The sequence below is a fragment of the Martes martes genome, assembly GCF_963455335.1.
Source record: "Martes martes genome assembly, chromosome: 2".
Lineage (NCBI taxonomy): Eukaryota > Metazoa > Chordata > Mammalia > Carnivora > Mustelidae > Martes > Martes martes.
In genome coordinates, this window is record NC_137889.1 from 195,318,256 (window position 1) to 195,345,368 (window position 27,113).

Below are 27,113 nucleotides of genomic sequence, written 5' to 3' on the forward strand. Positions count from 1 at the left end.
TTAGCTTTAAAATAATTGCAAATGATTTAATTTCTCACCAACCCCAATCCCAACAGTCCCTATAGATTTTTTCCATAGCAAATAAGATACATACTGCTAAACAGAAAAAAGACCATATTCTAATAGATCACACAGCTACAGACACCCCTTCTGATAGCTTGGTATACTCAGCCCTATATGAGAACACATTTCTACTTTAGTAATACTGAAGATGTTTAGATGCTTAATGAAGTCACGTTCATATGGGATGATAAAAATACAAACGAAAATTACAAGTTCTTCTCATACCATACCAGGATTTGATGTAACAAAAATATATTTGGTCGATAGACACACTCCAAAATAAATACTCTTAGGTAATCTGCAGCCTGAAAGAAGCCTTCATTTATTGACTACTTACAGTACAGTGATTTCACATCTTAGCTGGTAATCAGAGATGGTTATGTATTAAGTGAGAGAAGGCGTCATCTCTCTTCCAGATATCACCTCTCAGAAATCGGGGCTAATTCAATTTTAAGAACTAGAATTGTATCTCCTGGTAACTATGTGGCAGTCGTCACCCTGAGAACAGGAACAAGGCAAAGAAAGTATACAGGACTTTGATTCTCCTACACAGGTGCACGTAAAGTTAGTTTATTAAGGACTACATTTTGAAGCCAGCCATTTTAATCCAATATTTAAATAACAAGCTGTTTAATATTAAAGCAGAAGGTACCGTCACAATGTGACAGAAGTACAGCTTTATCCATAAACCCTTCACACAGTTATACATTAAATGCTATTTTTATTTAAGCAAGGCACCCCTACTTGTTCTAAAATATGGGATGTGCTATCCCACTGAAAAAGCAAAATGAGGAGACAAGATTTTTTTTTCCTCTCAGGAGCTGGTTTAAATTCAAGTGAAGCCATTAACGTCCTTACCAGTAAGGACTGTTTTGACATGTCACTTCACAGTTTGAGACTAACAAACACCCTTAAGGTTTACCCACAATCAAAAAAAAATTGGGGGGGTGAGTGTTCAAAGAACTTTTAAGACTAGAATTCTCTCCTTACGGATACAGGCACCAAAGTCAAATGCCTTTAGCACAAGGCTTAGAAAGGCAAACATTTCTAAAGACATAAAACTGCCAAATTGTTGTCACTGACACTCACTAACCTGTGGTACTTATTTCTTGTTTTCTTTTTTTTAAATTTCTACTCCTACCTAAGTAATCTAATACACCTAAAATTAAAACTACTCCGCCAAACCTTAATGATTCAAAGGTCTGAAACCTTTCCTTGCTTTGGTGAGTATTTGGTTAAAATAAATCAGTATTTCATTCCAGAGAAGTTTTACATCAGAGGCAAAAAGACAAAACCTCCAACAGAGCATTTGTAAAACAGGAGAAAGACTTTCAAGGACAGTGCTGAATAAAAATATGTAGTCTTTTCATTAGGTAACACATCTTCTATGAAAACAAACTGTTTAATCATATATAACAGAAACCAGATTTTTAAATCAGATCTTGAACAGATTAAACAAAAATTTTAAATTTGTGGTTTATTTCGTAATTCCAAACTGAATCTTTCCTTCTTAACAGTCCACTATGTAATTTGTCTTATAAGCAAGTAACCCAAAACCCCCAAATCCTTTCTCTAGCAGTTGCTGCTACAAAACTGGAACTTTACATTCCACGTCCAAGAAAGATGTGCAAATGAAATGCTTCTTGCTTCGTCCTGAAAATAAAAAGAAAAATGTTGCACACTGACTCAAAATGAAAAAGTGGTGCAAAATAAATAAATAAAGAAAAGAAAAAGTGTTACCATACCATACTCTTTCCCAGACCATTTAGAATTACAAATTTAGTAATTTTTTTTAAAGTGGGCTTCATGCCCAGCGTGGAGCCCAACGAGGGGCTTGAACTCACAACCGTGAGATCGAGACCAGAGCTGTTATCAAGAGTTGGGGACACTTACCCAAATGACCTACCCAAGTGCCCCAATACTTTTTTTTCTGATTTAGTGCAAATCCATTTAGTGAGAAATCCATTATGTTACAGTGAAGAAAATTAGACATTATTGCTTACATCCTGGTATAAAGACAAATTTCCAGAGTTGAGCACAAAATATATTTTACATAGATTTTAGCTAATATTTAACATCACAAGATTATGGGATTTTATATCCAAAAACAGCCTATGACAACTACAACTATGAACTATAGTAAAGAAATGCCTCATGTATTTCCAATAAGTCATTACAGTTAACTATCTCAAATGTACCACTATAAATAGAAAAATGATTTCAATACATTAAAAGATTTTATGGGTAAATAAAAAATACCACATAACATTTAGTCAAGGGAGGGGACACCCAAACATTCAGTAGATTTGTCACACATTAAGTTAACTCTATGAAACTGTGTACTTCCTAGGACAGACAACTATTTTCATAACACTTTCTTAGGAAAGAGACAGTGGTACATTAAGTGTAGATAATAATGAAAAATCCCAATTTCAAATGTATCATTTTTTTTGTTTTTTGTTTTATTAACATATAATGTATTATTTGCCCGAGGGCTACAGGTCTGTGAATCATCAGGCTTAAACATCAAATTTATCATTTTAAACATTTTAATATCTTGCAACTAAGGAAATGTGTTTAAACTTTATAAGAAGAATGCATATATAAGCACACTTTCAGCATAATATATAGATATTAAAGGTAAAAAATTATTTTTAGGCACACAGCAGGATGAACATTGGGGATGATGCCAAAAGACTCTATATGGGAAAAATACCCAAAGCCACTATTCAATCATAATGAATCCTATTTCCCAAGAGATTTTTCATTCCTTATTTTGATGCTTGAGTTATCATGATCACTCTGATCATTACCAAGGGGCTCCTGGGTAGCTCAGTCGGCTGAGCGTCTGACTCTTGATTTGGGCTCCAGTCATGATCTCAGGGTCATGGGATGGAGCTCTGCATTGGGCCCTGTGCTCAGCACAGAGGCTGCTTCTCCCTCTCCTTCTGCTCCTTGCCCTGCGCACACACGCACACCACCCCTCTCTCTCAAATAAATAGAATATTAAAAAAAAAAAAAAAGAATGGTTTGCACCATAGTACAAATTAGTGAGTTAATGTCTAATTTATCAATTGAAAATAATTCCCACAATTATACCTCTTAAATTTACCTTATTATCTTATCTAGAGTCCCTGGAAGTCTTATTTTCCCTTTGGACATGAATTCAGGAACAATTCAATATATCTATGATCTGAGAAACACAAGAAAAGATTCATTTTAAGAAGGTGAAAACGGAGAAATAATAATATAAATTTTCTCATAGTTCAGACAGCAAGTCAAACCCTTTGTCCATTTCCTAATTAAAAACAAAAACAAAATTAAAAAACAAGCAAAAAAATATCCCACCTCTACATAGAAATATGCAGGACAATTAGCAAACAAATGCTTTTCATTACAATATAGTGTTCTGTCCTTTTTACATTTAATTTAGGAGTATTAACAGAGCACAGTTTCCCAAAGAAAAAGTCTAGGCAAACTCCAAAACAGAGAAAGGGGAGGACAAACATGAGCACTGACAATGAACACCATGAGCAGCACTTACGAACATGGGACCGGTCCTTGAGCATAGCTGCAACGGCGTCCTCATGGGTATCGAAGTGCACGTCCGCTTCTCCAGTGGCCTTCCCATTAGAACTATATTCCATGGTGATTCTAACGGGCTTCAGCGGAGCAAAGAACTAAACAACAACAGAAGGCAAAAGGAACATAATGGTACTAGGTCCAATTTCTAACAGTCTAAGACTCTGCATTTTTGTTTCGGCCTATGATTGATACACCCAAGACACTGTTCTTAGAAAATCTCTTTAAGCAACAAAGTAGTTACACATCTACCATGTCTTCTGGCTTTTCCCATCCTCTGAGAACTCAAGGTCCCATTTCAACTCTCTGCTCACAGAAAAAAACTGTACAATACACAACACACCAAGAGTGCTCGAACTTTTCTATGCCAGCAAGGACCACTTTTATTACTCCTCCCATATACATCCTGCCCTGTTTCTGAAGAGCGCCCATCTTCCATTTCTTAGTAAGTCATTTTTATATCAGATATGCACCTGCTCACCAGTTTTTTTTACCAGCACTACATGAACAGAGGTACCACAGAGTGGTTATCATTTCAAACCAAAGCAACAGAATGTAATGCTTTAATGAGATTGTGCGACCTCCGTCTGGTTAAAGATATGATTCCTATCAGGCTTTTTGAAATAATGAAGACAAAGGCGCCTGGGTGGCTCAGCGGGTTAAAGCTTCTGCCTTTGGCTCAGGTCTTGATCCCAGGGTCCTGGGATCGAGCCCCGTATCGGGCTCTCTGCTCAGCAGGGAGCCTGCTTCCCCCTCTCTCTCTGCCTGCCACTCTGCCTACTTGTGATCTCTGTCTGTCAAATAAATAAATAAAATCTTTAAAAAAAAAAAAAGAAAGAAATAATGAAGACAACTCTGAGGACCCACTACTAACTGAAGATTCTAGCTTTGGTTCTCCCTTAATTAAGTATATGTCCTCAAATTCATGAAGTCAATATGGCTATTGTTGTTTCCCTTCCTTTTCATACTTTTTTTTCTGAGATTTTATTTATTTGACAGAGAAACACAGTAGAGAGGGAACACAAGCAGGGGGAGAGGGAGAGGGAGAAGCAGGCTTCCCGCTAAGCCGGGAGCCTGACGCGGGGCTTGATCCCAGGACCCTGGGACCACAACCTGAGCCAAAGGCAGACGCTTAACAACTAAGCCACCCTGGTGCCCCTCTTTTCATACATCATGTTATAAAATAAAAATATTTTTTAAATTTCTTTCTCAAAAATTAGGGAATCCTGATGAAGAAGGCTACAAGCTTCTAAGCACCCAGGAGCACTGGGACTCTTGCTTAGTATATACCTCCCCTGTGACAAATTCCCTCTGGGTCTCAGTTTCCTAAACTCAAAAATGAGTAAGCTGAACCAATTTAAAGAAAAACCAAACTTCCTTCCTTTGCATACTAAAGCTACATCATATTATTTTGTACCTACAAAATCCTCTTACCATTATACGTTTGACCTTAAAATGTAATAAAACCCATACTTCTCAGTTGAAGAGAATTAGACAAGCTTCCACAACAAAGAGGACGCCTGCCACTTTATTGTCCAAAAATGGTTCAGAAATAGGGTATTTTCTCCTGTACCTTTCCCAAGTTAATATAAGTTTAATTTTAGGATTTTTGTTCCAAACCTATTGAGACTGGATATCTTACTGCCACGCACGTTTATAATGTCTTGGGCATTGGCTTGGAAAGGCAGTCCTCGCATGTGGACAAAATGCAGCGAAGGCGCAGTCCCAAAGTCAGCAGCTTCTGGAAGCTTTTCCGACATCTCCTTAGGCAACTCTGAGAAGCGGAACAAAGAGCACCGTCAGTAACAGAAGAACACAAAGAGTTATTAACAGATTATAATTAGTCATGCCCTTTACGTCAAAATCCTCCATTCTTCCCGAGCCAGTAAGGAAGAAGGGCTTCAATTTTAAAAGCAAAAATGTTCTGAAATTTCTACCACCTAACAAATATCACCTGAACACCCATGAGGATTTAGTGCAAAGATTTAGTGCCTCAAACCATTACGAGATTACATAAAAACAGATCTTCCTATAAAAACAGAGAGAAGGAAAAATGATTATGAGGGAAAAAAAGGGCAACAAACGTTCTGAGTTATGGGCACTTTAAAAAAAAGAATAAACATGGTAACAGGATAATTCCATGGTTTAAAGTTTTATTTGAGAGAGACTGTGCACCCACGAGAGAGTGGGGGTGGGGGCAGAGGGAGGGAGAACCCTGAAGCAGACTCCCTGCTGAGCTCGGAGCCCAACACAGGGCTCAATCCCAGGGCCCCCATTCACAACCTGAGCAGAAATCAGGAGTCCACTGCTCAACCAACTGAGCCATCCAAGCACCCCACCATGGCATGAGTTGAAAAAAGATTTATCGGACTTCAAAGATCCCACATGTGGCTCTGGGGTTAGGAATCAGAGGAATAATTAAATACAGAGGCAAACAAAACTTTTACTTTAGTCAACATTCCAGCTCTTTAACTACTCTTTTCTCACCTTAGTTTAAATGTTGACATTTATATTCTTTTATTATATATGTGCCACGCAGCTTTGTATACGGAATCCACAAAAACAGTTATATAAAAAACTTTATGAAACAATTAAGCCCTTCTGCATATACTCTAAGTACATACTACACTCAAAGACAGATAAATCTTCCAACTCAATTCCCTGGTCCCGTAACCTAATAATTCCATACAAGGTGGTCATAAAAAATATTTTAAATATCAAAACATACAAGACAGATCCAGTAAGTCTCAACAAGATGCAGGTCCTTACCTATTTCCTTCTCACTTTCAAAAGCTGTCATGGGTCGAATATCCTCACTTACTTCATGTTCTTCAAAGACCATTTCTGGCTCAGTTATATACTTAGCAGTAGGAGAAGATGCCATTTTCTTTCCCTTATGAGAACCAACATGTGTTCGGACTTCATTCCTTCTGCTTGGAAATATCTCTATATACCTGTATCAAAACAAAAGTGAACAGACACAAACAATGCAAAGTAACTTTACACTAAAGTCATTTAAAATAAAGCATGCACATATAATACTTCTGACAGCTTATGAAACAAAGTGTCCAAAGAAAACAGATGAGAGAAAAAGACTAGATACAGATATTAGTCCCCAAAGAGTATTCTCAACAAACGTGCCACGGATTTAATCTCCCCCACACTCCGGCCCAAGGTAACAGCTTTCTTCGTGTACATTTTAAGAGTATTTTCTATTCTGTTTTACTTCGTGAGAACAACTATGCCAAGACTAATTGTGTGTATGAAAATATCTGGTAAGAAAGGCTTTGTTTTTTTTTACCGTCGGTTAACTATTTCTTAAAGCCTTACAAGACAATTCTGTGAAAATCAGTGATATCTGTGTAAGATATTAAACACCAGAGTATATGAGGAGCTAAAATCCCCCAGAACTTCAACAAGACACCAATGAGAATTCGATGAACTAAATGTCAATTCTGACTTGCTATCTGCTTGGCAGTGGGACTGCCTATTAAATCCAAGCTTCTGAAACCAGTTTTTTTTCCTCAATACCGCAATTCCCTAGGTAATTAAGCTTAAATTACAAAAATCATTTGTATGTACAGATCTATAAAGATGAGATAGGCACCACTTCTTAATATACTGAAGAGATTTATACACTGCCGTAATGTTCCCACATAAAAACGCAACACTAATCTGTATGTTCTAAGACATATTCTAAGAAAACGTGAAGAGTACTAAAAGAAAATGGAAGAGGGTGGTTTGCATACACCTTTCATTTTAAAAAATTTTAATAGAGACCTCTGAATCAATTCTATACATAGATCCTGAAATACACGGCTTTAAAATAGCTTTTCATTTTTTTTAAACTTCAACGGAGCCAAATAAAACAGCCAGAAAGCAGCAAAACAATAATCTAAAATCTGACACTTTTGAGTACTCCAAATATGACACAAATGAACCAATCCAACTCTACATGCATCCAATGTGATATACAGCAATACCCATAGTGTATTATCTGTATCAAAATGTTAACCGAAATCAATTCAAGACTTTAGCTTTAATTTCCCATTTTCAAGAAATAATAGAAGATACAAAGGAACAAAGTGACACCATAAAACAGCAGTAAGATCGACATAAAACATGAGACATTGTACAGGATGACTCAGTTTCTTCAGAAGTTAACTGCATTTAAAAAGGGAAAGGGAGGGGCGCCTGGGTGGCTCATTGGGTGAAGCCTCTGCCTTCGGCTCAGGTCATGATCCCGGGGTCCTGGGATCAAGCCCCACATCGGGCTCTCCGCTCTGCGGGAAGCCTGCTTCCTCCTCTCTCTCTGCCTGCCTCTCTGCCTACTTGTAATCTCTATCAAATAAATAAATAAAATCTTTAAAGAAAAAAAGGGAAAGGGAATAAAAATATAAAGGTGAAGGAGACTTGTTCGAGTTTGAGAGAACTGTAGATATAACAATCAAATGCCATGTGTCGACCATATCTAGATTCTGGACCCAAAAGAAAAAAAATAAAAACTCATCTCTGAGGGGCAACTGGGTGGCTCAGTTGAGTTGAGCATCTGCCTTAGGCTCAGGTCATGGTCCCAGGATCCTGGGATTGAGGCCCTATTCGGGATCCTTGCTCGCAGGGAGCCTGCTTCTCCCTGTCCTCCCAGCTCAGTGCTCTCTCTAGCTTGCTCTCTCTCTCCAAAAACAAAACAAAACAAAACAAAACAAAACAAAAACAACCCACAACTCTGAAAAGACAATTTTGGTATAATCACGAAAGTGTGACCATGGACTGGCATTAGACAATAAATAACCGCTAATTTTGTTAGTATGATACTTGAGCATTATTAGAATCTGCTTCACTCACCGATTACCAATTTCTTCCCTATGTTTCAATAGGGCTTGGTTGGCCATTTCTGGTTCTTCAAACTGCACATAGGCTTCTCCTGTTTTTCTTCTCCCTCTGTAGTCCATGACAAAAGTGATGTCTACTATATTCAGTCCTAGGACACCAAAAAAATTATTACAAATTTAGTGCTGCTAACGGGAGCCTTTTTTATCCTTAGGATTAATACCTTCATTCACATACTAGTAATTTTTTTTATTTTATTAGTAAAACCTTAGGCCTGTTTTGCTAGTCTCTAAGTTGGATACATGCCTAAGGGAAAGAAAATTATGCAACAAAGCTAATAATACCTACACATCTGTATTTCCAGAATATTTAGGATTCATGCGATCCATCTAAAACACACAATCTCTGGGTGGGGGGGTGGTTTGCCATTAATTATGTAGTAGGGAAACAGGAATTTAGACTAACAACACTACTAATGTTACATTTTTCACAGCTAAGAACTACATAACGCTTTTAAATGATAAAAATTGTTACTTTCTTAGACAAATATGGCCACTCTTACAAGAGGTTATCTTCCTCAACAGTAAAGTAAACCTGCATGAAATAATTCTGAAATGTGACACCCTCCAAAGGTCAGCGTAATAGGTCAAAACACTTATGTAATCTATAAACATTGGTAACCCAAATGAAGAGCTCTCCCCTAGAGAACCTAATACAATTGCATGCAGTTACCTAGGAAAAGGTTCATTTAAGATATAAAGGAAATAATAAGGGAAAAAAAAATGAGGCCCCAAACATGATATAACTGAAAAGCACCTGCAAAGAAGTCCACGATGTCTTTCTCATTGCAACTATACGGAAGTCCTCTCAAACGAACCACACCATCGTTTACCACAGGTGAGGACTTCACCTGCAGGCTCTTCATTAAGGCATCCACATCTTCATTGTTTATCTCATACACTGCAAAGAAAAAGCACAAAAGCATGCAAATTTCCATAGCAAAGGAAGAAGACATTAAAAAAGACAAATCATACTTAGTGGGTTATCCAAGAATGGAGAAGCCAGTATTTTTAATCTTTATGTACTTCCTTGGAGAAAATAACAAATGACATTTACTGAATATTTATTGTGTGCCAGCTGTGACTTATTTAAACATCCCAACTTGGGAGGTAAACTTGGTCAACGTCCTCATTTTATAGATAAGAAACTGAGATTAACTCTGTGTTTCATTTTCATACCCTATAAAAGGGTGTATTCTTAACACCTATCTCCTTCATTACTGCTAAGGATCAAATGAAACTGCCTTGGAAAGTATAGGCTAAGGTTCTGATCACAAAAGCCAGAGCGTGACTTCACATACCTTCCACATATCGTTGTCCCATGTACATGCGATGCTTTTCTAAGGCTTTTTGCACATCCTGCTCTGACTCCATTTCAATTAAGGCATCACCCCTTCGTTTCCCATCTCTGTTTAAGAGGAAGTGTATTCCATTCTCACCATTGCGGATTCTGCAGTCTGAAAGTATGGCAATAAAATCAAAACCAGAAACCAAACTCTTAGCTCAATTATACAAGTCACTAGAATGCAATCTTCCAACAACAAAACAAAGCATGAACCAAAATGTCTATCATATTCGTACAGATACCCCCATCACTGAAGGCATCCAAATGCTAATGAGATGGTAGTCTATACACTGTTCCACTTTTTTTTTTAAGATTTTTATTTATTTATTTGACAGAGAGAGATGGAGAGAGCAAGCACAAGCAGGGAGAATGGCAGACAGGGGAAAAACAGGCTCCCCACTCAGCAAGGAGCCTGATGCGGAGCTCGATCCCAGGACCCTGAGATCATGACCTGAGCCCAAGGCAGCAGCTCTGTGCTTTGGAGGAAGGGGAGTCTGTTTGTCCTGCCGCCCCTCCCCTGGCATGTGCCAGCTCGCTCTTGCTCTCTCTCAGATAAATGAATAAAATCTTTTTTAAAAAACAAATAAAAAATAAAAGCCCTTTTTTGTAAAAAGATTTGTTTTATTTATTTACGTGAGAGAGAAAGCGCAAGCTGGGGAAAGCAGAGGGAGAGAATCCTCAGGCAGGCTCCCCATTGAGCATGGAGCCAGACTCGGGGCTCAATCCCAGGACCCTGAGATCATGACCTGAGCTGAAATCAAGCTGAACCGTTAGCCGACTGAGTGACTCAGGCGTCCCCTAAAAGCTTTTTAAGAGGAAAATTAAAAATCATAGTCAGATATAGAACTTAAAAATTAATCACAGATACGTAAACATTCCAAAAGTGTTATTAAGGAAATTACATCACTTGACACTAAGCAATCTTGTATTGTAAATGTATGTGTTACATCAAGAGCTATGCTGAATTGGTTTTGCGTTTTCGTAAGTACATACCAAAACTTCTGGAGAAAACTGGTTTCTACCACGTTGTGCGAGTACCTTGTACTCAAACAAAATTACGTATTTCAAACACTCATAAAATATACCTGAGAAAAAGTTAACCACGTCTTCTATAGTGCACGACCAGGGCAATCCTTGAGCTCGAATGAGATAAACATCATCCACTTCTTCTCCTAACTTGGACGAAGCCAACTCATACTCAGGGAGAGGCGGAAGGTCTTCCAGGTAGGTAGTTTTGGACTCCTTCCAAAAGAAATGAAGAAAAGTAAAAATACTTCTTTGAACAACCTTACTGGGAACATGTTCATTTCTGCAACCAATGCCCTGGATGTTATTCTTAGGGGACAGTTCCTATTTCAGAGGCAAGAAATAAACTTCACAAATCTAACGCAGCCTTTTTTGGCTTAAATTATACACTCTAAACCAACAAGCAGGTGTATCTCAATGACTTCGCAGGACATAAATTTCATCCAGGGCTTGTTTTTTAAATTATCGGTCCCAAATTACACCTAATAATAGTGTTTTAGTTAAGGCAGGACAAGAAGGGTCCCTTCAGTTGGACAAATATGAATGCTTCCTACTCACCGTGTGCGGTATTAGGCTCTCATCCCAAAGAGCTTACCATCTAGACTAAGACAAGCATTACAAGACAGGATACTTTATGTGCTACAATTAAGATACAAGATTATTAGGAATCCAAAACAGAACACTAACAGAAGAATCAAGACATAAGATGTGCCTCAAAGGAAGCACAGCATTTTGACAGCAATAAATAAAGCATTCCAGTTTGAGAGGTGAGGGGAAGAAGTAATATGAATGAACAAAAGCCTGTTTGCAAAACAGCAATAATCCCATTTGGCTCATCTGCAGGGTACAATTAGGAGCCAAAGAAGATGAGCTGGCAAAAGGAACTTGGTACCATACAACAGAGGGACCTGAATGTCAAGCTCAATGTGTCCCCCTCACTCAGTAGGCAAAAAAGAGTTAATAAAAAGACATTTCCGAGTGGGTAAAATAATGAGAGAGCAGGGTGCTTGGAAACAGTAGTCTGTCAACTGGTAAATCAGACCAACTGAGTAAGGAAAAATCCTAAGAGGCAAAAGCAGTAGTGTAAGATAACAAGAGCCTGAGACATCCCTCAAGAACTGTATTTTACAAGATTCAGCAAAAACTGGAATTTAACAAGATTCCAATCAGCATTACAACCATGACCAGGAATGACAACCGCAGTTTTAAGACTTGTACTCTATGGGGCTGAAGAAAAAGATTCTTTTGTACCATCCCACAGTTTACACTAAGACTTACGTCTACCTACAAGGAGCCCAAGATAAATGGAAACCTCGAGCAGATGTCTTTTCCGTACTTCATAAAAATGCAACAAGCACTACAAATCAACGTGGAAAGACAACTCGGACTCTCAGTCAAGCGACTTGCAATCTATCATGCTAAGGAGGTACTTCACTCCTTTGCAGGTTCCCATCATTTTCATGAAGACGTCCATATAATTTTAAGAAGTCAATGATAAATCTGAGCACAGTGTCTAACACTAGTAGAGGCTCAACAGATATCACTACAGTCAATTTCATAGGGGAAAACAAAAAAAAAAAACGAGAGTAGCTACCTCGCACAGGCTTATTAGAGATAGTCTGTGTTTTTTAATAAAGGTAACGTTCCCCATTTTCCCAGAATTCCACACGCATCACCAGCTTTTACCGAAAAGGGCAGCACAAAGTATTGGGCCAGGATTCAAATCAATTAGCTCAGCCACTGGCAGACAGAAGCCATCCTGATCAGCCTCCCAGTTTCCCTAAGTTCAAGGAGAAGCCCAAACTGAATTAAGAGAAACACGATCCAAGAGATCAGGAGGTGGGTGGTCAAAACGTGAGCGGATGCTTCCCAGATACCACGTTCACGAGCTGGAAAGGCGGCTTCCTACACGGCACAAAATATTTGCAATCTGAGTTCTTAAAGGGCACAGTGACTTCAGAAAACCCTGTACATCCACTCCTGGGTCCCCAAGTCCCGGCCCTACCTCTAGGCGTCCCCTCTTCTAGCCACCCCCACCCCCACCCCCACATCGGGCTCCACGCTGTCCTCCCTGTCGGCGGCGACCCGTGGTCCTAAAGGTCCTTCTGCGGGAGGAGGTGGAAGGGCAGGGGTGACCTTCAGTAAAGTGGGGCAGCCCGCCTCTCCCCGGCGGCCGAGACAGAGGGGAGCGCGGGCCACGAGCCCCCTTCCCCGCGAGCCCAGCCCACGTCAGTCAGTGCGTGGACCTTCCCCTCAGCAGGCTTCGAGGCGCGCCGGGGCCGCCTAGGCCTCTCGCTCCGGCTGCACAGAAACTCCCAACCCTCCGCGGCTCCGGCCTCCCAACTTCACAAGCGGCGTGCGGAGAGCGACGGGGATGCGGGGTGGGGGCGCCCACAGCCTCACAAAACCTACCATGGGCCGGCGGGAAACAAGGCCTCAACATTCACCCCTAGCCACACTTACACTGCCCAACCGACCAGAGACTCGAGAGAACAAAACAAGGAGAAATCCCGAGGCCTGGGAGAGCGTCCCTTGTTCTGGGGCCCAATAGGAGGACTGGGCGGGCGGGGGTGGGGGGGGAGGGTGCGCGGCGCGTGCCGCGGATCCCCGGGCGTGCACGCGAGGCGCCGGCGGAGGGGCGCGGGAGCGAGCGCGCGCGCGCGGCCGGGGAAGGGTCCTGCGCGCGGCCCCTCGCGGCGCCCACGTACCTGGCTGTAGCTCCGCGCCGGGCCCGCGGCCGCGGCCAGCGACTGCGCCAGCAGAGGGGCACGCAGGGCCGGGTAAGAAGCCGCGGCCGCGGCGGCGGCGGAGGCGGCCGCGGGGGGAGGCCCCGCCAGCCTCCCGGCGGACGGAGGCCCGGTCTGGAGGCCCCGCGTGTGAGAGGCGGCGGCCGCGGCGGCCCCGAGCAGCAGCAGCAGGCGGCGACGGCCCGAGACGCCCGAGGGGAAGGAGCCGGCGGCCGAGTAGAAAGGCAGGCAGGCGGCGCCGGTGCGCCGGCAGCTGCTGCAGTTGCAGCCGCAGCCCCGGAGCAGCGCCCCGAGCACCCAGCGCGTCCCGGCCATGGACTCCGGAGGCGGCGCGGGGCCTGGAGGCGGCTGCGGCTGCAGCGCGAGCGGAGGGGGAGTGGAATCCAGGGCCGGGGAGGGGGCGCCAGGCACATGCGCCGCCGGCACCCGGGGCAGCGGCGAGTCGGGAGGAGGCGGAGGAGAGCGCGCGGCTCCGCCCGGTCTCCGCCCTCGGGGCGGGGCTTCAGGCCGGCCTTGGGGGGGCCGCGGGGATCCGGGGACTACAGCCCCGCGGCTCTTTCCCCGGCCGGGAGCTGAGGCCCGGGGAGGACGGATCGGGTCCCCCTCTTGCTCTGGGGAGGGCGGAGACTCGGATCGCCCGCTGAGCGACGCCCCGCACTGTCGCCCCGAAACGCGTGACTTGAGGGGCGAAAGGGCCGTCTCTGAAAAGAATTGTTACAAAGAGGCTGGGATAATATCGAAAGTGTAGTACCCCCGAAACTTGAGGTCTGTGTGGAAGGTCAGCTTTCTTTGTTTTAAAATGAAATATATAAATACTTACATGCCGATAATGTATAGAGCAAAAAGAAAGCCTCTAATAAATTAGTGCACAGGCAGAGGTTTGCAAAAAGGCTGGTTGTAGTTTTCCTCATCCTGAGACCCGTCTAAGATTAATAGACAAAAGGGAGTACTGAGAGTTAAAAAAATAGAAAAATCTGAAAAATTTGAAGCTTTTTATTAAGGAAAATCTCAAAGTATACTGAACTTCCAGAATTTCAGAAATTTATTTTTTCTTTTTTCAGTCTTGTTGTATCTGTCACCACCACCACGCCACAAACATTTTTTCCTTTGCTGGAATATTTTAAAGCAAACCCCAAAGATCATGTCAGTCCCCCTTTCAGCAACACCTTAAAGTGATCAGGACTTTAAAAAAAGAAGAAAAAACAGGATGACTCTTGGATTAGCTGTTTTGAAGTATTCAAGAAAATTGTGTTTAAAATTTGAGTTGTGTACTCTGGCCTACTCTTAGGAAAGGGAAAGTTCAATATTTCCCAGAAAACCCTTTCCCCACCAAAAAAAGCAAAGAACAGGAAAAAAATCTGATTGGCTTGGCTTTGTGATTTGAAGTATCAAAGTAGGGGATTCCTCATCTGCAAGATTTAGAAATCCGAGAGGTGTTTTTTTTTTTTTTTTTTATCTTCCATTCAAGCAGGAAAATGGGTTAGCCCATCATAACAGATTATCACTGTAAATCATGATCCGTGAACATATTAGGGATTCTGCCTATATTGACTCTTGCCTTCATTTTCTTAATAGCGGAAGCCATCGTGCATAATACACAAATCTGAATGGATGAGCAACTAAATGCACAGAATGAAATCTTGCAGATTATAATCAGGAGTAACACCAAAGTATTACATAAAAAGTCTCAATTTTTACTTACAGGAAGTTGGGAGAATCCAAGGGAGAAAAGAAACTAACTTTGAACAATTATTCAATTATCTAAAAAACATTTACTAAGTGCTTTTTGTGTTCCAGGCATGATGCTATGCCCTGTGCAATCGGAGTATAATAATAGGTTTACAGACCAAATATCAAAGTGATGTTTAGGTTTTTATGTATGTCTAGATTATAGAAAGAATATCAGGCTTTGTAAATTGAAACTAATGACTTACGGAACACCAGTTTTAAAAGTGGTATTAAATATTATCTTAACCCAAATAAATATAGCCCTCTTTAGTGCTAGTTAAACTTTTATTATGGAAATAAGGCTTTTGGACACTGTTGACGAGAGTGGTGACAACGAAGACGAAGAGGGAAGACTGAAATTTTAGGAGGTAAAATCAACAGGATTTGAGGTTAGATTAGAGAGAGGGATAGTGTTTTCTGTAATTGTGTTATTGTTTGGAGTTGGGAGAGTTGGGTGGGGACAACTTTTCATCCCTGGGCATGTTTAGAAATCAATGTAGAAATACTGGAAGCAAATCAACCCCATTTCTGTTAAGCCAGAGAAGACGGTCGTAGAAATACTCGTTTGAGAATTGTCAGTATAGATGAAGCTTCTGGTTTGGATGAGATTGCTAGGACCAAGTTAGAGTGAGAAGGCCTAGAAACAAATGACGCACTACAACAGTGAATGCCCTGTAGAGGAAAATGAACTTGCAAGAAGAGAGAGAAGGAAGAGAAAGAGAATTAAGAGCGAATTGAGGAAAGCCGGCAGAGTGTTTCTCTGGAAGTGAGTAGGGAGTATCTTAGTGTCAAGTCCTTACTAAGATCATTACTTACTTGTCAAGTGAGATGAGAACAAAAAGTGTGTTGGATTTAGTGATATGGAAAGCCTTCAGTCATCTTATCTACAGATGTTTGGGGGTAGTGATAGCAGAGGCCAGAATAGAGCAGGGGTGAGGAAATGGAGATTGAAGTGCAAAATAAGTTTGATTCTGTAGGTGAGAAAAGGATAAGGCAGTAAAGGAACTTTAGGTCAAAAGTGGGTTTTGTTTTTCTTGTTTGAATTAAATTGGGTTAGATTAGAGCATGCTGAAATGATGTTGGGAAAGGATTCAGTTGCTATGGATTTAATTGAGTAATCAGGAGAAAATAGGCATAATTGATGTGTGGGTTCCTAGCAGGGTGAGAGAGGATAGGCATCAAAGCTCAGGTGCAGAGATTACCTTTATATGGGAGAGAGCTCTGCAGTTTCCCTAATTAACCGTAAAGCATATTGTCCTCCTGGTACAGTCATTTAGCAGTTACAGTACGATATACAGAGTAGCACTCACAGAGCGTTGACCTCCTCTCATGAGAATTTATGAGGTAGAGCCATTTAAATTGGTGGAAAGAAACACTGTATAGATTTGGGAGAGTAAGAAGGACTGAGAAAAACAATCACCACCCATTGCTAGGAAAGAATTTTCAAAAGAAGTCCTCTTAGTTCTAAAGAGTACATTATTGGTGGCTGGGAGAGGACCTGGAAAGGGATGATTGTTCTTACTAAGAAAGAAATGAAGGAACACATTTTATTGTTAGTGCCCCTCAATTCCTGGAGGTGAACACACTTTTCTTCTGATATGCAATGAAGTTGAGTTCATCTTAAAGGTCCCACCCCACGGCCTCCTTTGCATTTGAAAGGAACAAAAAAATCATGAACCGTGGATGTCAATAAACCTAGGGTGGCAAAAGGAAAAGCAATGGAAGTGAAGTACCATAAAGAAATGGTGCCCATTTGTGTAACCTGTGATTAAGGTGCCATTCATCATCCAAGATTAAAGGAAGAGATTTATTGCATTGAGTAGATGCAACAGAACTTCAAGAAAGTTACCTCCAAGGAAAGACAAAGAGGTGCATTTTATCACCACTACCACTCCTTCATTCTTTTATCTGACAAAGAAAATTGATCCACTGGAGCCACAAACTCAAAGATTTGGTTTTTTGCCACAGTGATGCGTTTCCTAGGTTAGCTTTGTCAGTTGACCTATATTCACTACTGTCAGGTCCATGCTAACCAGTCTTTATGCCTCTCCCATAGACTGCATCTGGAAAATCACTCTGTGAAGGAATAAAATGTACCTATTTATGATCAACACATGACAGGCCAATAAACTTCTAAATACTGCAGCTTCTTCACTTGTTTAAAATTAGTTTTTTGAAGTTAAGATAGGTCTCTAGGAAAGCGTAGCTGATTAGTTATTTAAATGAAATGTGCTGTCAAGAAATAGTAATATGAATATAAAAAAATATTTATATTAATAATGGTCCGTTTTTCCCAGGGCAAATATGGACAAGACTGGACATAGGAACTCTATTCCCAAGGAAATTCCCAGAACACATTATCAAACACAGTTACTACAAGGAACTAATTTATCCATATAGATGTAGCAGTCACAAAACTGAATTCTCTGTGAATGCTCAAATGGTACTACTAAGTAAAGCTCACACTGAGGAGATTTAGAAAGTGTGATGATGGGCTAGAGCATCGTCTGGCCGTATTTGCAAAAATAAGGTGGTTTTTACTGGTCAGCTAATGAAAAGTAATCCCATCAACTAGCTTTTCCTAGGAGGGCAGAAGCTAGGGTGCACCCAGAGCCCAAGTCTCTGAACGTCAACTGACGCACGAGGTGCAAAATAATCAAGAAGCCTTTGTTAATAGGCATCATTCTGAATAATCATCTCTTTAAAATAGGTAATAGATGGGGGCACCTGGGTGGCTCAGTTGATTAAGCGTCCGACTCTTGATTTTGGCTCGGGTCCTGATCCTGCTGTCCTGAGACTGAGCCCCAGGACAGGCTCCCCAGTCAGTGTGGAGTCGACTTCAGATGGTTTCTCCCTCTCTACTCCTCCCCACTGGCTTCTTCTCTCCCTCTCAAAGAAAGAAAGAAAATCTTTAAAAACAAAATAAAATAGGTAATACATCAACATAGTGTTTAAAAAAAAAAAAAGTCAAGCCATGCAAGATTATAGATGCACTCATGTACAGGCGCACAACACACACACACAGTCAGGTTTGCCTCTATCCACTGTCCTCTAGCTACCCAGTCCTCCTCAAAGGTGCTGTTCTTGTCTATCCTTTCAGAGCTGATCAGTGCAGTTTCCTCACTTCTAAATTTGGTAATTCCGCTGTACTTGGGATTTTGACAAGTTTTCCACCTGCTAAGAAAGGGCGTCCTGAAGCCCGTGTCTTCCTAAATTGAGAGCTAAAGGAAAAGGAAATGCAAGAGACAAATGAGATCCTTGTCACAAGAAACAAAGGACACTGGGAAAAAAGGCACGAAAGGAAAAGGTCCATCCGCTGTGATACTTGGAAGAATAATGTTCCGCTCTTTAACAACCTAGCTTAATTAGGAAGAACAAAACTTTAGAGTCACATACTCCAAAAATTCTGGCTGGGTCATTGTCAAGCTGTGTAGCTGGTCATTACTCAATCTTTGAGCTTTGCGCTCCTCAGTTACAAAAACAAAGATAATATTAGCTTCCACAGAATCTGTGAGGTATCCAGCCCTTAGGAAGAACGTGATAAGTGGTATGTTTTCATTTTCTTAGGTACTGGGGCTTTTTTGTTGTTTCTGGTTTTGTTTTTAAAACTTTATTTGTTTATTTGACAGCACAAGCAGGGGGAGCAGCAGAGGGAGAGAAGCAGGCTCCCTGCTGAGTACAGAACCCAAGGACTGTGACGCGGGGCTCAATCCCAGCACCCTGGGATCCTGACCTGAGCAGAAGGCAGACTCTGAACCAGCTGAGCCACCCAGGCACCCCTTAGGTACTGTTTCAAGGAAATGGTTATTGTTGTATTTTAATTGTTTCTTCCCTCCAATTCTACCCCAGCATTTGTTTTTAATTGAAATGTAATTGACATAAAACCACTTGAATACTTACTTGTTAATAATGTATAAGTGTTTAAAATTTATTTATTTTTAAAATTCCAGTATAATTAACATACAATGTTATATTGGTTCCAGGTGTACAATATGGTGATTCAACAGTTCCACGCTTTACTCGGTGCTTATCACAATAAGCGTACCCTAATGCCCCTCACCTACTCGACCCATTCCCCCGCCCCACCTCGTCTCTGGTAACCATCAGTTTGTTGTCTACAATTAAGAGTCTGGTTTTTTGTTTGCATCTTTTTTAATTTGTTCATTCGTTTTGTTTCTTAAATTCCACATCTGAGTGAAACCATACGGTATTTGTCTTTCTCTGACTGATTTATTTCACTTAGCATAATACCCTCTAGCTCCATCCATGTTGTTGCAGGGCAAAATTTCATTCTTTTTTATGGCTGAGTAAAATCCCATTCTGTATATTCACCACATCTATCTATTCCTCTGTTGATGGACACTTGGGCTGCTTCTATCAGCTTTTGTATATAATGCTACAATAAACATAGGGGCGCTTGGTGCATCTATCTCTTCAAATTAATGTTTTCATTTTCTTTGACTAAATACCTCATAGTGGAATTACTGGATCATATAGTATTCTATTTTTAATTTTTTGAGGAACCTCCATACTGTTTTGCACAGTGGGTATACCACTTGATTCTAAGGGTTTAAGTCTGCTTCCTCCCTGGGAAAATAAATTTCCTTTGGAAGAGACTCTATGGAATTAGAAAACACAAAGCCAAAGGTTAAACCCTAAGAGGTCTGTTCAAGCACGTCTTAGAATCTAGGGAAGTTGTATACCCTGCTGGTCTGAAGGACATCATGGGAATGAGAATCATCATTGTAAAAAGATCTTGGAAGTATATACTGCATTTAGTCTTGTTTCCCCCACTACATTTGAACAAGGCTCTGTATCATAATAAAATCTTTGTATCTACCTACCTATCTGTATGAATACAGATATTTATCTACCTACCTGTCTATATGATATATATATAGAGAGATATATATGTGTGTAAGTATATAAAACAGATATACGTGTTTATATAACATACATACAGTTTTTTGCTCATGATCAGTATTCAATAAATGTTTATCAAATTGAAATCAGTAGATTATTTATATCCACATACATGTGTATATACATTTGTCTATGGATTAAGGGATATAATGCTGGTTTTGTTTTTTATTTTTTATTTTTTTAAAGATTTTATTTATTTGTTTGACAGACAGAGATCCCAAGTAGGCAGGGAGGCAGGCAGAGAGAGAGAGAAAGGAGGAAGCAGGCTCCCCGCTGAGCAGAGAGCCCGACGCGGGGCTCCATTCCAGGACCCCGGGATCATGACTGAGCCAAAGGCAGAGGCTTTTAACCCACTGAGCCACCCAGATGCCCCTAATGCTAGTTTTATAAATAACACTTCTATTTGGACAAAAAGTAACAAAAATGAAAGAAAAGCCAATGGTAAATTGGACCTCGAATAGGATATTTTTCCAGTAAATAAAGGAACTCTGTTTTCTAATGATCTTCATATGTATTTTTAATTTGACTATTTCTAGACTCTACTTATGACAAATATTTACCAGCAGCTACTGGAAGTATACATATGGTGCCCCGTTGTGGTCACTTAAGTAAAGATAATACCATTATCATTTGTAGGGTGGCATGGGAGATGTATGTACAGTATATAATCCCATTATGATTACTTGTTATACTTCATTTATCCAAAATTAATTACTCCACCTACTGCTGTAATCACAAATTAGCCTTCAAGATTTCAAGAGAAAAAAGGTTAACTGCGATCTGTGAGGCCTGCTTTCTAGGTTTTTTCCTTCAGATAAGAACATGGTATAGTAGGGAGTTTAAGCTATCAAAAGAATTATCCCTAGAAAAACACAAAGTTGCATTTCCACATCCTCCCCAACTCCACTCCCATTCTGTGCTCCTTCTTGCGACTTCATGGACCTCTCTAGGTCTCTTCTCTCAGAATTTGTATGATGGACTGTGTTTCAGTAGTGTCTCCTCCCCCAGTGTGGTCTGGCCCTTTGAGACATTACCCCACAGTTTCGGGTTGTTGTTTTTTTGTCTTGTTTTGTTTTGTTTTTTGGGGTTTTTTTCCCCTCTCATAACAATTTCTGTTGGTAATAGTTACCTTGAATGTTGACCATGAATCTGACCTTATGCTTTGATAAGATCATGGAATTAGTCCTCTATTCTGAGAGTCATTATTTTTGGAAATATTTACTAATGCATTCTTTGTGCTAGACACTGAGAAATGTATACCGGAAATAATCCCTATTTTCAAGGCTCTTACATTTTTTAAGGAAAATGGATAAGAAAATCAATAGCAACACATTGCAATTGTTACTATAAGGAGGTGTATCTGGATACCATTGATTTTCAAAAGAAGGACCTCTCACGCTCTTTGAATCAAAGACTCTTTCAAGAGAGTTGACACCAAAGTTGGATCGTGAAGGAGTCAATAAAGAGTAGCAAAGTGAAGAAGGGAATGCTGTTCTAGGCAGAGGGAACAGTTTTTGCACAACCCCAGAGGCATAAGAGGACTTAGAGAATTCAAGGAACTACAGATGATTTGTGGTAGCAATACTAACATACTGGGAATTTTGAAAAGACTAAGAGACATCAAGCCTTGTACATACATCGTAAGGAACTTGAACTCCATATGGAAGATAATGAGGTGCCAACTGAAGTAGGAAAGTGATATAAGCACATTTACATTTAAGAAATTGGACTCTGACCATAGTTTGGAGGAGGACAAGAGCTAATGCAATAATTCACAGGATTAAAAAAGGTGTCTAGACCATAAGAACAATGTCAAGAGCTGTTTGGCCTAATGAGGGAAATCCTACTTTCCTGAAAGTGTTCTCTATAAGCCTTGCGGCAGCCCTGGACACAGGCTGCCAGGTAAAGGTCAAACTAAAGCAGCTAACAGACGTGTATCAAAAGTAAAGGCTTTAATCCTACTTGTTACAAACTACAGAGGTATCAAACCAATAAAATAATTTTCAAAGACCATCAAGTCTTTGGGATAGAAAAAAAATGTTACGGTTATTGAAAGATTCTGATCCAATGTTTGAATCCCATTTACAGCCTCTCTGTCAAGTGGGGATCCATCCCATGTTGAATAATTCCATTTCCTAAGAAAGGTCACAAACGTCTGCCCTAATTTAAAGAAAGGGAAGAAAAGAAAATAGCAAGCTTTGTAGGGCTTACGAGTCAAAATTCCAGGTGCTATTCAGATTTTCTATTGACTTCATTTTCACTCTTTTCCTAAAATTCATCCTGTATAGTGATTTACATGTAGGACTGACTTTATGGGAAGCCTGTTTGTTTGTTTGTTTGTTTGTTTTTTAAGTTTTTATTTATGGGAAGGTAGACTTTAAAGGAAGCTATTCCCTAAGTAATGTCATTTTGGGAGGCAGGAAGCAAAGCTTCTCCACCCTTAACCACCCCAGCCCACGCTATCATAGAGTCTCACATCACACCATTAACATTTCTAAAGAAATGGCGCATTAAACTAGGTCACGCTAGGGTGTTAATGACCTATCCGATGGATTCTATCCTGACATTGGGGACCCTGGAAAATAAAGAACCACTGGCAAAGGAAAGAGCACTAGAAGTGGAGAAGAGAAGAGCAACACGAAGGCAAGATAAGCCAGTTTGCCAGTGGTCCACAGACAGAGATGTCCAGCTGACTGCCTGTGAAGGACCTGGAATTTGTTCAATATGCTGTTTCCACGGCTCCTCCTTGTCTTATTTTGTCTCAGCAGAGCTGGGGTGAATTCCTGAGCGAGTCTGATGTGCAGCTAAATTTAGGACCTGCCAGCTGTGAAGCCACATAAAAAAAAACAAAAACAAAACACACAAACCACCATGACCCCCACCTCACAGAAACAAAATCAATGTCCCTATTCTGCCTGGGGCCCCCTTGGTTGGTTTATACAAAGCTCTTGTTCTCAAGTCTTTAAGGTAAAGGTTACGGGGAGAGTCCGTGGCACATTAGGTACCTCATAAAATGTGCTATTGACTTATTTAAAGTTTCTACGTTTACTTAAAACAGTAGGTTTTCAACAAGCAGAATATGTTGGTGAGTACAAAATGACACATAGCACTTTGTCTTTAAAAATTCTTTTGGCAGTTGCAGTTTATGTCTCTAAGGATGAGAGTTTTCTGAATTTGTAACAAACACTAGGTCATTGGGCCTCGTGATATCTTTGTGAATCCAGGGGCAGGTTTCAGCTTGATTTTTCTTTTAGGAAATGAATAAGGAGATAAAAATGCATTGTTATAATGGTGCAATGACAGAATAGTGTTCTCATAATTATGATTGAAGGACTCAGGTCAATGATATAAAACAATAATTAGCATTTGTTTAGCACTTTACAGTTTATAAAACTCATTTGCATATTTGATTCGTCTAATAATTCTGTAATATTGGTAGGTTTTCAGATAGAATAAAATTCCTCAAAACCCCAAGTGTAAGAGAATTGCCCGAGATTTGTAAGAGTATTGTAAGTTTTTTTAAACTTATAATTATAAACCTACAATTATATTGTACATATATTGTATATATAATATACAATTATATATACAATTAGATTATATATACACTTAAATTACTCAAACTTAACAATTACAATGCAACTTACTTATTTTATTAAAACAGTTCCAGCTATGAGGCAGAACATCATAAACTGTTTTCTGTTTTCTAAACCTGGTAAGTTCAAAATACTAATTCAGAAATGTTAATAATGTATACAAAGAGTTGTTTAATTACTCCTACACACATGTAGTAAATAATAATAGAACTATCCTTGGGCACCTGGGTGGTTCAATCAGTTAAGCATCTGCCTTCTGCTCAGGTCATGATCCCAGGGTCCTGGGATAGAGCCGGGATTCTGCTGCTCCCTCTACCCCACCACCCCTCCACTCATGCTTGCATGCATGTACTCCTGTGCTCGCTCTCTCTCTCTCTCTCTCTCTCTCTCGTGCCCGCACACGCGTTCTGAAATAAACAGAGAGATAAATAGATAGAATTATCTTTTTTTGAGCACCTACTTTGAGCTAAGCCCTGTGTCAGGTGCATAAATTATCTCCAGTCCTCATAGCAATGCTGCAACATTTTACTTTATTTTGCAAAAGAGGAAATTGAGACTCTGGAGAGACCAAGTGAGATGCCCAATGCTTATTAACAAATTGCAAAGACAGCATTCAAACTCCCATCTTTCTGATTCCAAAATTATTTGCAATACCCCTTTGTTAGATGATTACAAAGATGTTTACATACAGTCACCAATTATTAGTCACTTTAGACTTACTCATTTATACACATGTAATATCAGTTCATTCATTTATACGACACATTCTGAAAACATTTTTTCTCCCAGGTAGATTATTTCTAGGGCCTGAACATTAGCTGGATACTGCATATAAAATGGAGAAAAAAATATCCCAATTGTGGAGTTTGTAGTCTAGCCTGGGAACTGTATCAGTGAACAAATAACTAGAATATGCCTGTAACAACTAACAGGAAATTATCACTGCCTCAGCTGTGCTTTGGCATACTAGTTTGGAATATGTAAAATACTAAAACCTTTAGTGAACACCACCTAATTGATTTATTTAATATTATGTAAGGTGCTTGTAGGTAATGAAAAAAGTAGACTTTTAAAATTTTTTTTTATTTTTTATTTTTTTTAAAAAGTAGACTTTTTAAAAAAGATTTTATTTATTTATTTGACAGAGAGAGAGAGACAGCACAAGCAGGGGGAGTGGCAGGCAGAGGGAGAGAGAATCAGGCTCCCCACAGAGCAGGGGGAGCCCGATGTGGGACTTAATTCCAGGACACTGGGATCATGACCTGAGCCAAAGGCAGTTGCTTAATCAACTGAGCCACCCAGGCACCCAAAAAGTAGACTTTTAAGAAATTCTTTTCTTAACAAAATTAAATTAAATTAAATTCTTTTCCTGGGGATTGGTTGGCTTAGAAGAGCATGGGGCCATCGATCTCAGGGTCATGAGTTCAAGCCCCACAGTAGGTGTAGAGATAATTGGGGGGAAAAAAACTTTAAAGAAATTCTTTTCCTCTTAGGGATGGAAATTTCACAATAAACTCAAATAGTAGGTAAATTCCATAAAACATTAGGAAGTTTGTGTAATCACCGGTGTGGCTAGGGTAATTTTTTCAGTTTAATAGTTGTGACTTTTGGGGCACCTGGGTGGCTCAGTGGTAAAGTGTCTGCCTTTGGCTCAGGTCATGGTCCCAGTGGGATCGAGCCCCACATCGAGCTCCCTGCTTAGCAGGAAGCCTGCTTCTCCCTCTCCCACTCTCCCTGCTTGGGTTCCCTCTCTCGCTATCTCTCTATCAAAAGGTGAACAAAATCTTAAAAAGAAAAAAAAAAATAGTTGTGACTATTACAGTCCTCATTTATACTCCTGGTCACATGGTTGTAGTTGGTATTTATAACTACTATCAATTCCATAGTTACTTTGCCCTCCGCAAACTCCTTATCTGGTTCCTTGCCTGGTAGGGTGACCGGACTCTGAAGGGCGTGGGCCCTTCGTCCTGTCTGAACTGGGTTGCTGTAGTTTCTCCCTAGCCTTAAAATCACAGGATGTGGGAGTGGTAAGAGCCTTTTGAGAGATCTTCCACAATCCAAACATGCTCTTCCTTATCCCCGCTGTGCCGTAGTAACCCAGTTTCCCCTTGGTAGGATCAGTCACCACACCAAGAACGGTAACCACCTGCTTTGCCTGTTGATTCATCAGTGTGAGGAGCCCAGTGTGACCAGGGAACAATCTGAACTTCCAGCTTAAAGGAACCATTATTTTGTCCTCTGGGGGAAGCATTCCTCCCTTTAGAACTGAGACCTGTATACTAACAGAACCAAAGTCACGAGGATAAGAAACAAAAAATTGCTAGTGCATCACCAGGGATAATAGTGAAGGGAATCACTCCCATTTCCACCACCTTTAATTCCCAGACCCACATACACTGTCCACAGAAGAAAGAGCACCACCTATATTATTATCTGATTTAGAGCATAATCGTATCTGATTTAGAGCCTCTTGGAGGATGTTGCCCCGGCTACACAAGGTATGCCATATGTCATTTAGCTGGTGCCATAAATGAGTCTTCAAAAAGCCACTCCACCTTCTATCAAGTCAATGGCTTTAGGATGAGGGGGAACAAGATAAGATTTACAGGGTGATGCTATAAGAAATACCATGACAGTGGATAAGCCAATCCATAAATCCATGGATGGTGGTTTTGGCATAAACTTTATGTACAGAGAAGGAAAATCTATATATAGATAAACGTCTATGCCAGTGAGAACAAAGTTCTAGTCTTCCCATAATGGTAGTCCAGCATAGTAAACCTGCTCCCAGCTAGGTGACAGATCCCTCTCAGGGAATGGTTCTGTGTAAGGGGCTCAATTTTTATTTGCTCTAGCAACAAAACCACATCTGGAATAGAGCCATGGTTGGAATCACTATCTAATTGGTTTTACAATAATCCACTGTCATTCTCCAAGATCCATTGGTCTTCTACAGGCTCTCCCTACCCCTTATTTTACTGCCCAAAAGGTAATGCATTACAGATGAAATTTTTTTCTTAATGTTCACATAGGCATCTTTTTAGATATGGACACTTAAAGAATTCTATTAAAACTAGAAGGAAAATTGGAGAGTTTTTCCTTATTTTTTTTAAAGGTCCATTTATTTATTTGAGACAGGCAAAGCTTGTGTGTGTGTTGTGTGGGAGGGGAAGAGGGAGGCATTCTTCAAGCAGACTCCCCACTGAGCACGTAC

The 27,113-nt window shown here is 40.4% G+C and overlaps 1 protein-coding gene and 1 long non-coding RNA gene across 4 annotated transcripts in view; one reads left to right on the plus strand and one right to left on the minus strand.

Annotated features, from left to right (window-relative positions):
* Window positions 1-14,085, minus strand: GRSF1 (G-rich RNA sequence binding factor 1). 2 transcript variants are annotated; one of them, XM_080797475.1, is made up of 10 exons: window positions 13,614-14,085; window positions 10,965-11,121; window positions 9,836-9,991; window positions 9,292-9,435; window positions 8,491-8,626; window positions 6,415-6,599; window positions 5,298-5,419; window positions 3,608-3,743; window positions 3,176-3,256; window positions 1-1,716 (listed from the first exon to the last, which is right to left on the minus strand). In XM_080797475.1, exons 1-9 carry the CDS (start codon window positions 13,965-13,967, stop codon window positions 3,207-3,209), a joined length of 1,440 nt encoding a protein of 479 aa, XP_080653601.1. In that variant the 5' UTR covers window positions 13,968-14,085; the 3' UTR covers window positions 1-1,716; window positions 3,176-3,206. The 2 variants fall into 2 exon arrangements, with proteins under 2 accessions (XP_080653601.1, XP_080653602.1); XM_080797476.1 differs by lacking the exon at window positions 13,614-14,085 and adding an exon at window positions 13,318-13,436.
* LOC308339092 overlaps window positions 13,535-27,113 on the plus strand; it is a 17,608-nt gene continuing 4,029 nt past the window's right edge. Inside the window, exons 1-3 of one of the 2 annotated variants that reach the window (XR_013966456.1) lie at window positions 13,535-13,685; window positions 19,010-19,164; window positions 19,364-20,386. This is a non-coding gene — a long non-coding RNA (uncharacterized lncRNA). Of the gene's footprint in view, window positions 13,686-19,009; window positions 19,165-19,363; window positions 20,387-27,113 lie in introns of those variants that run through there. The other variant, XR_013966457.1, reaches the window with a different exon arrangement.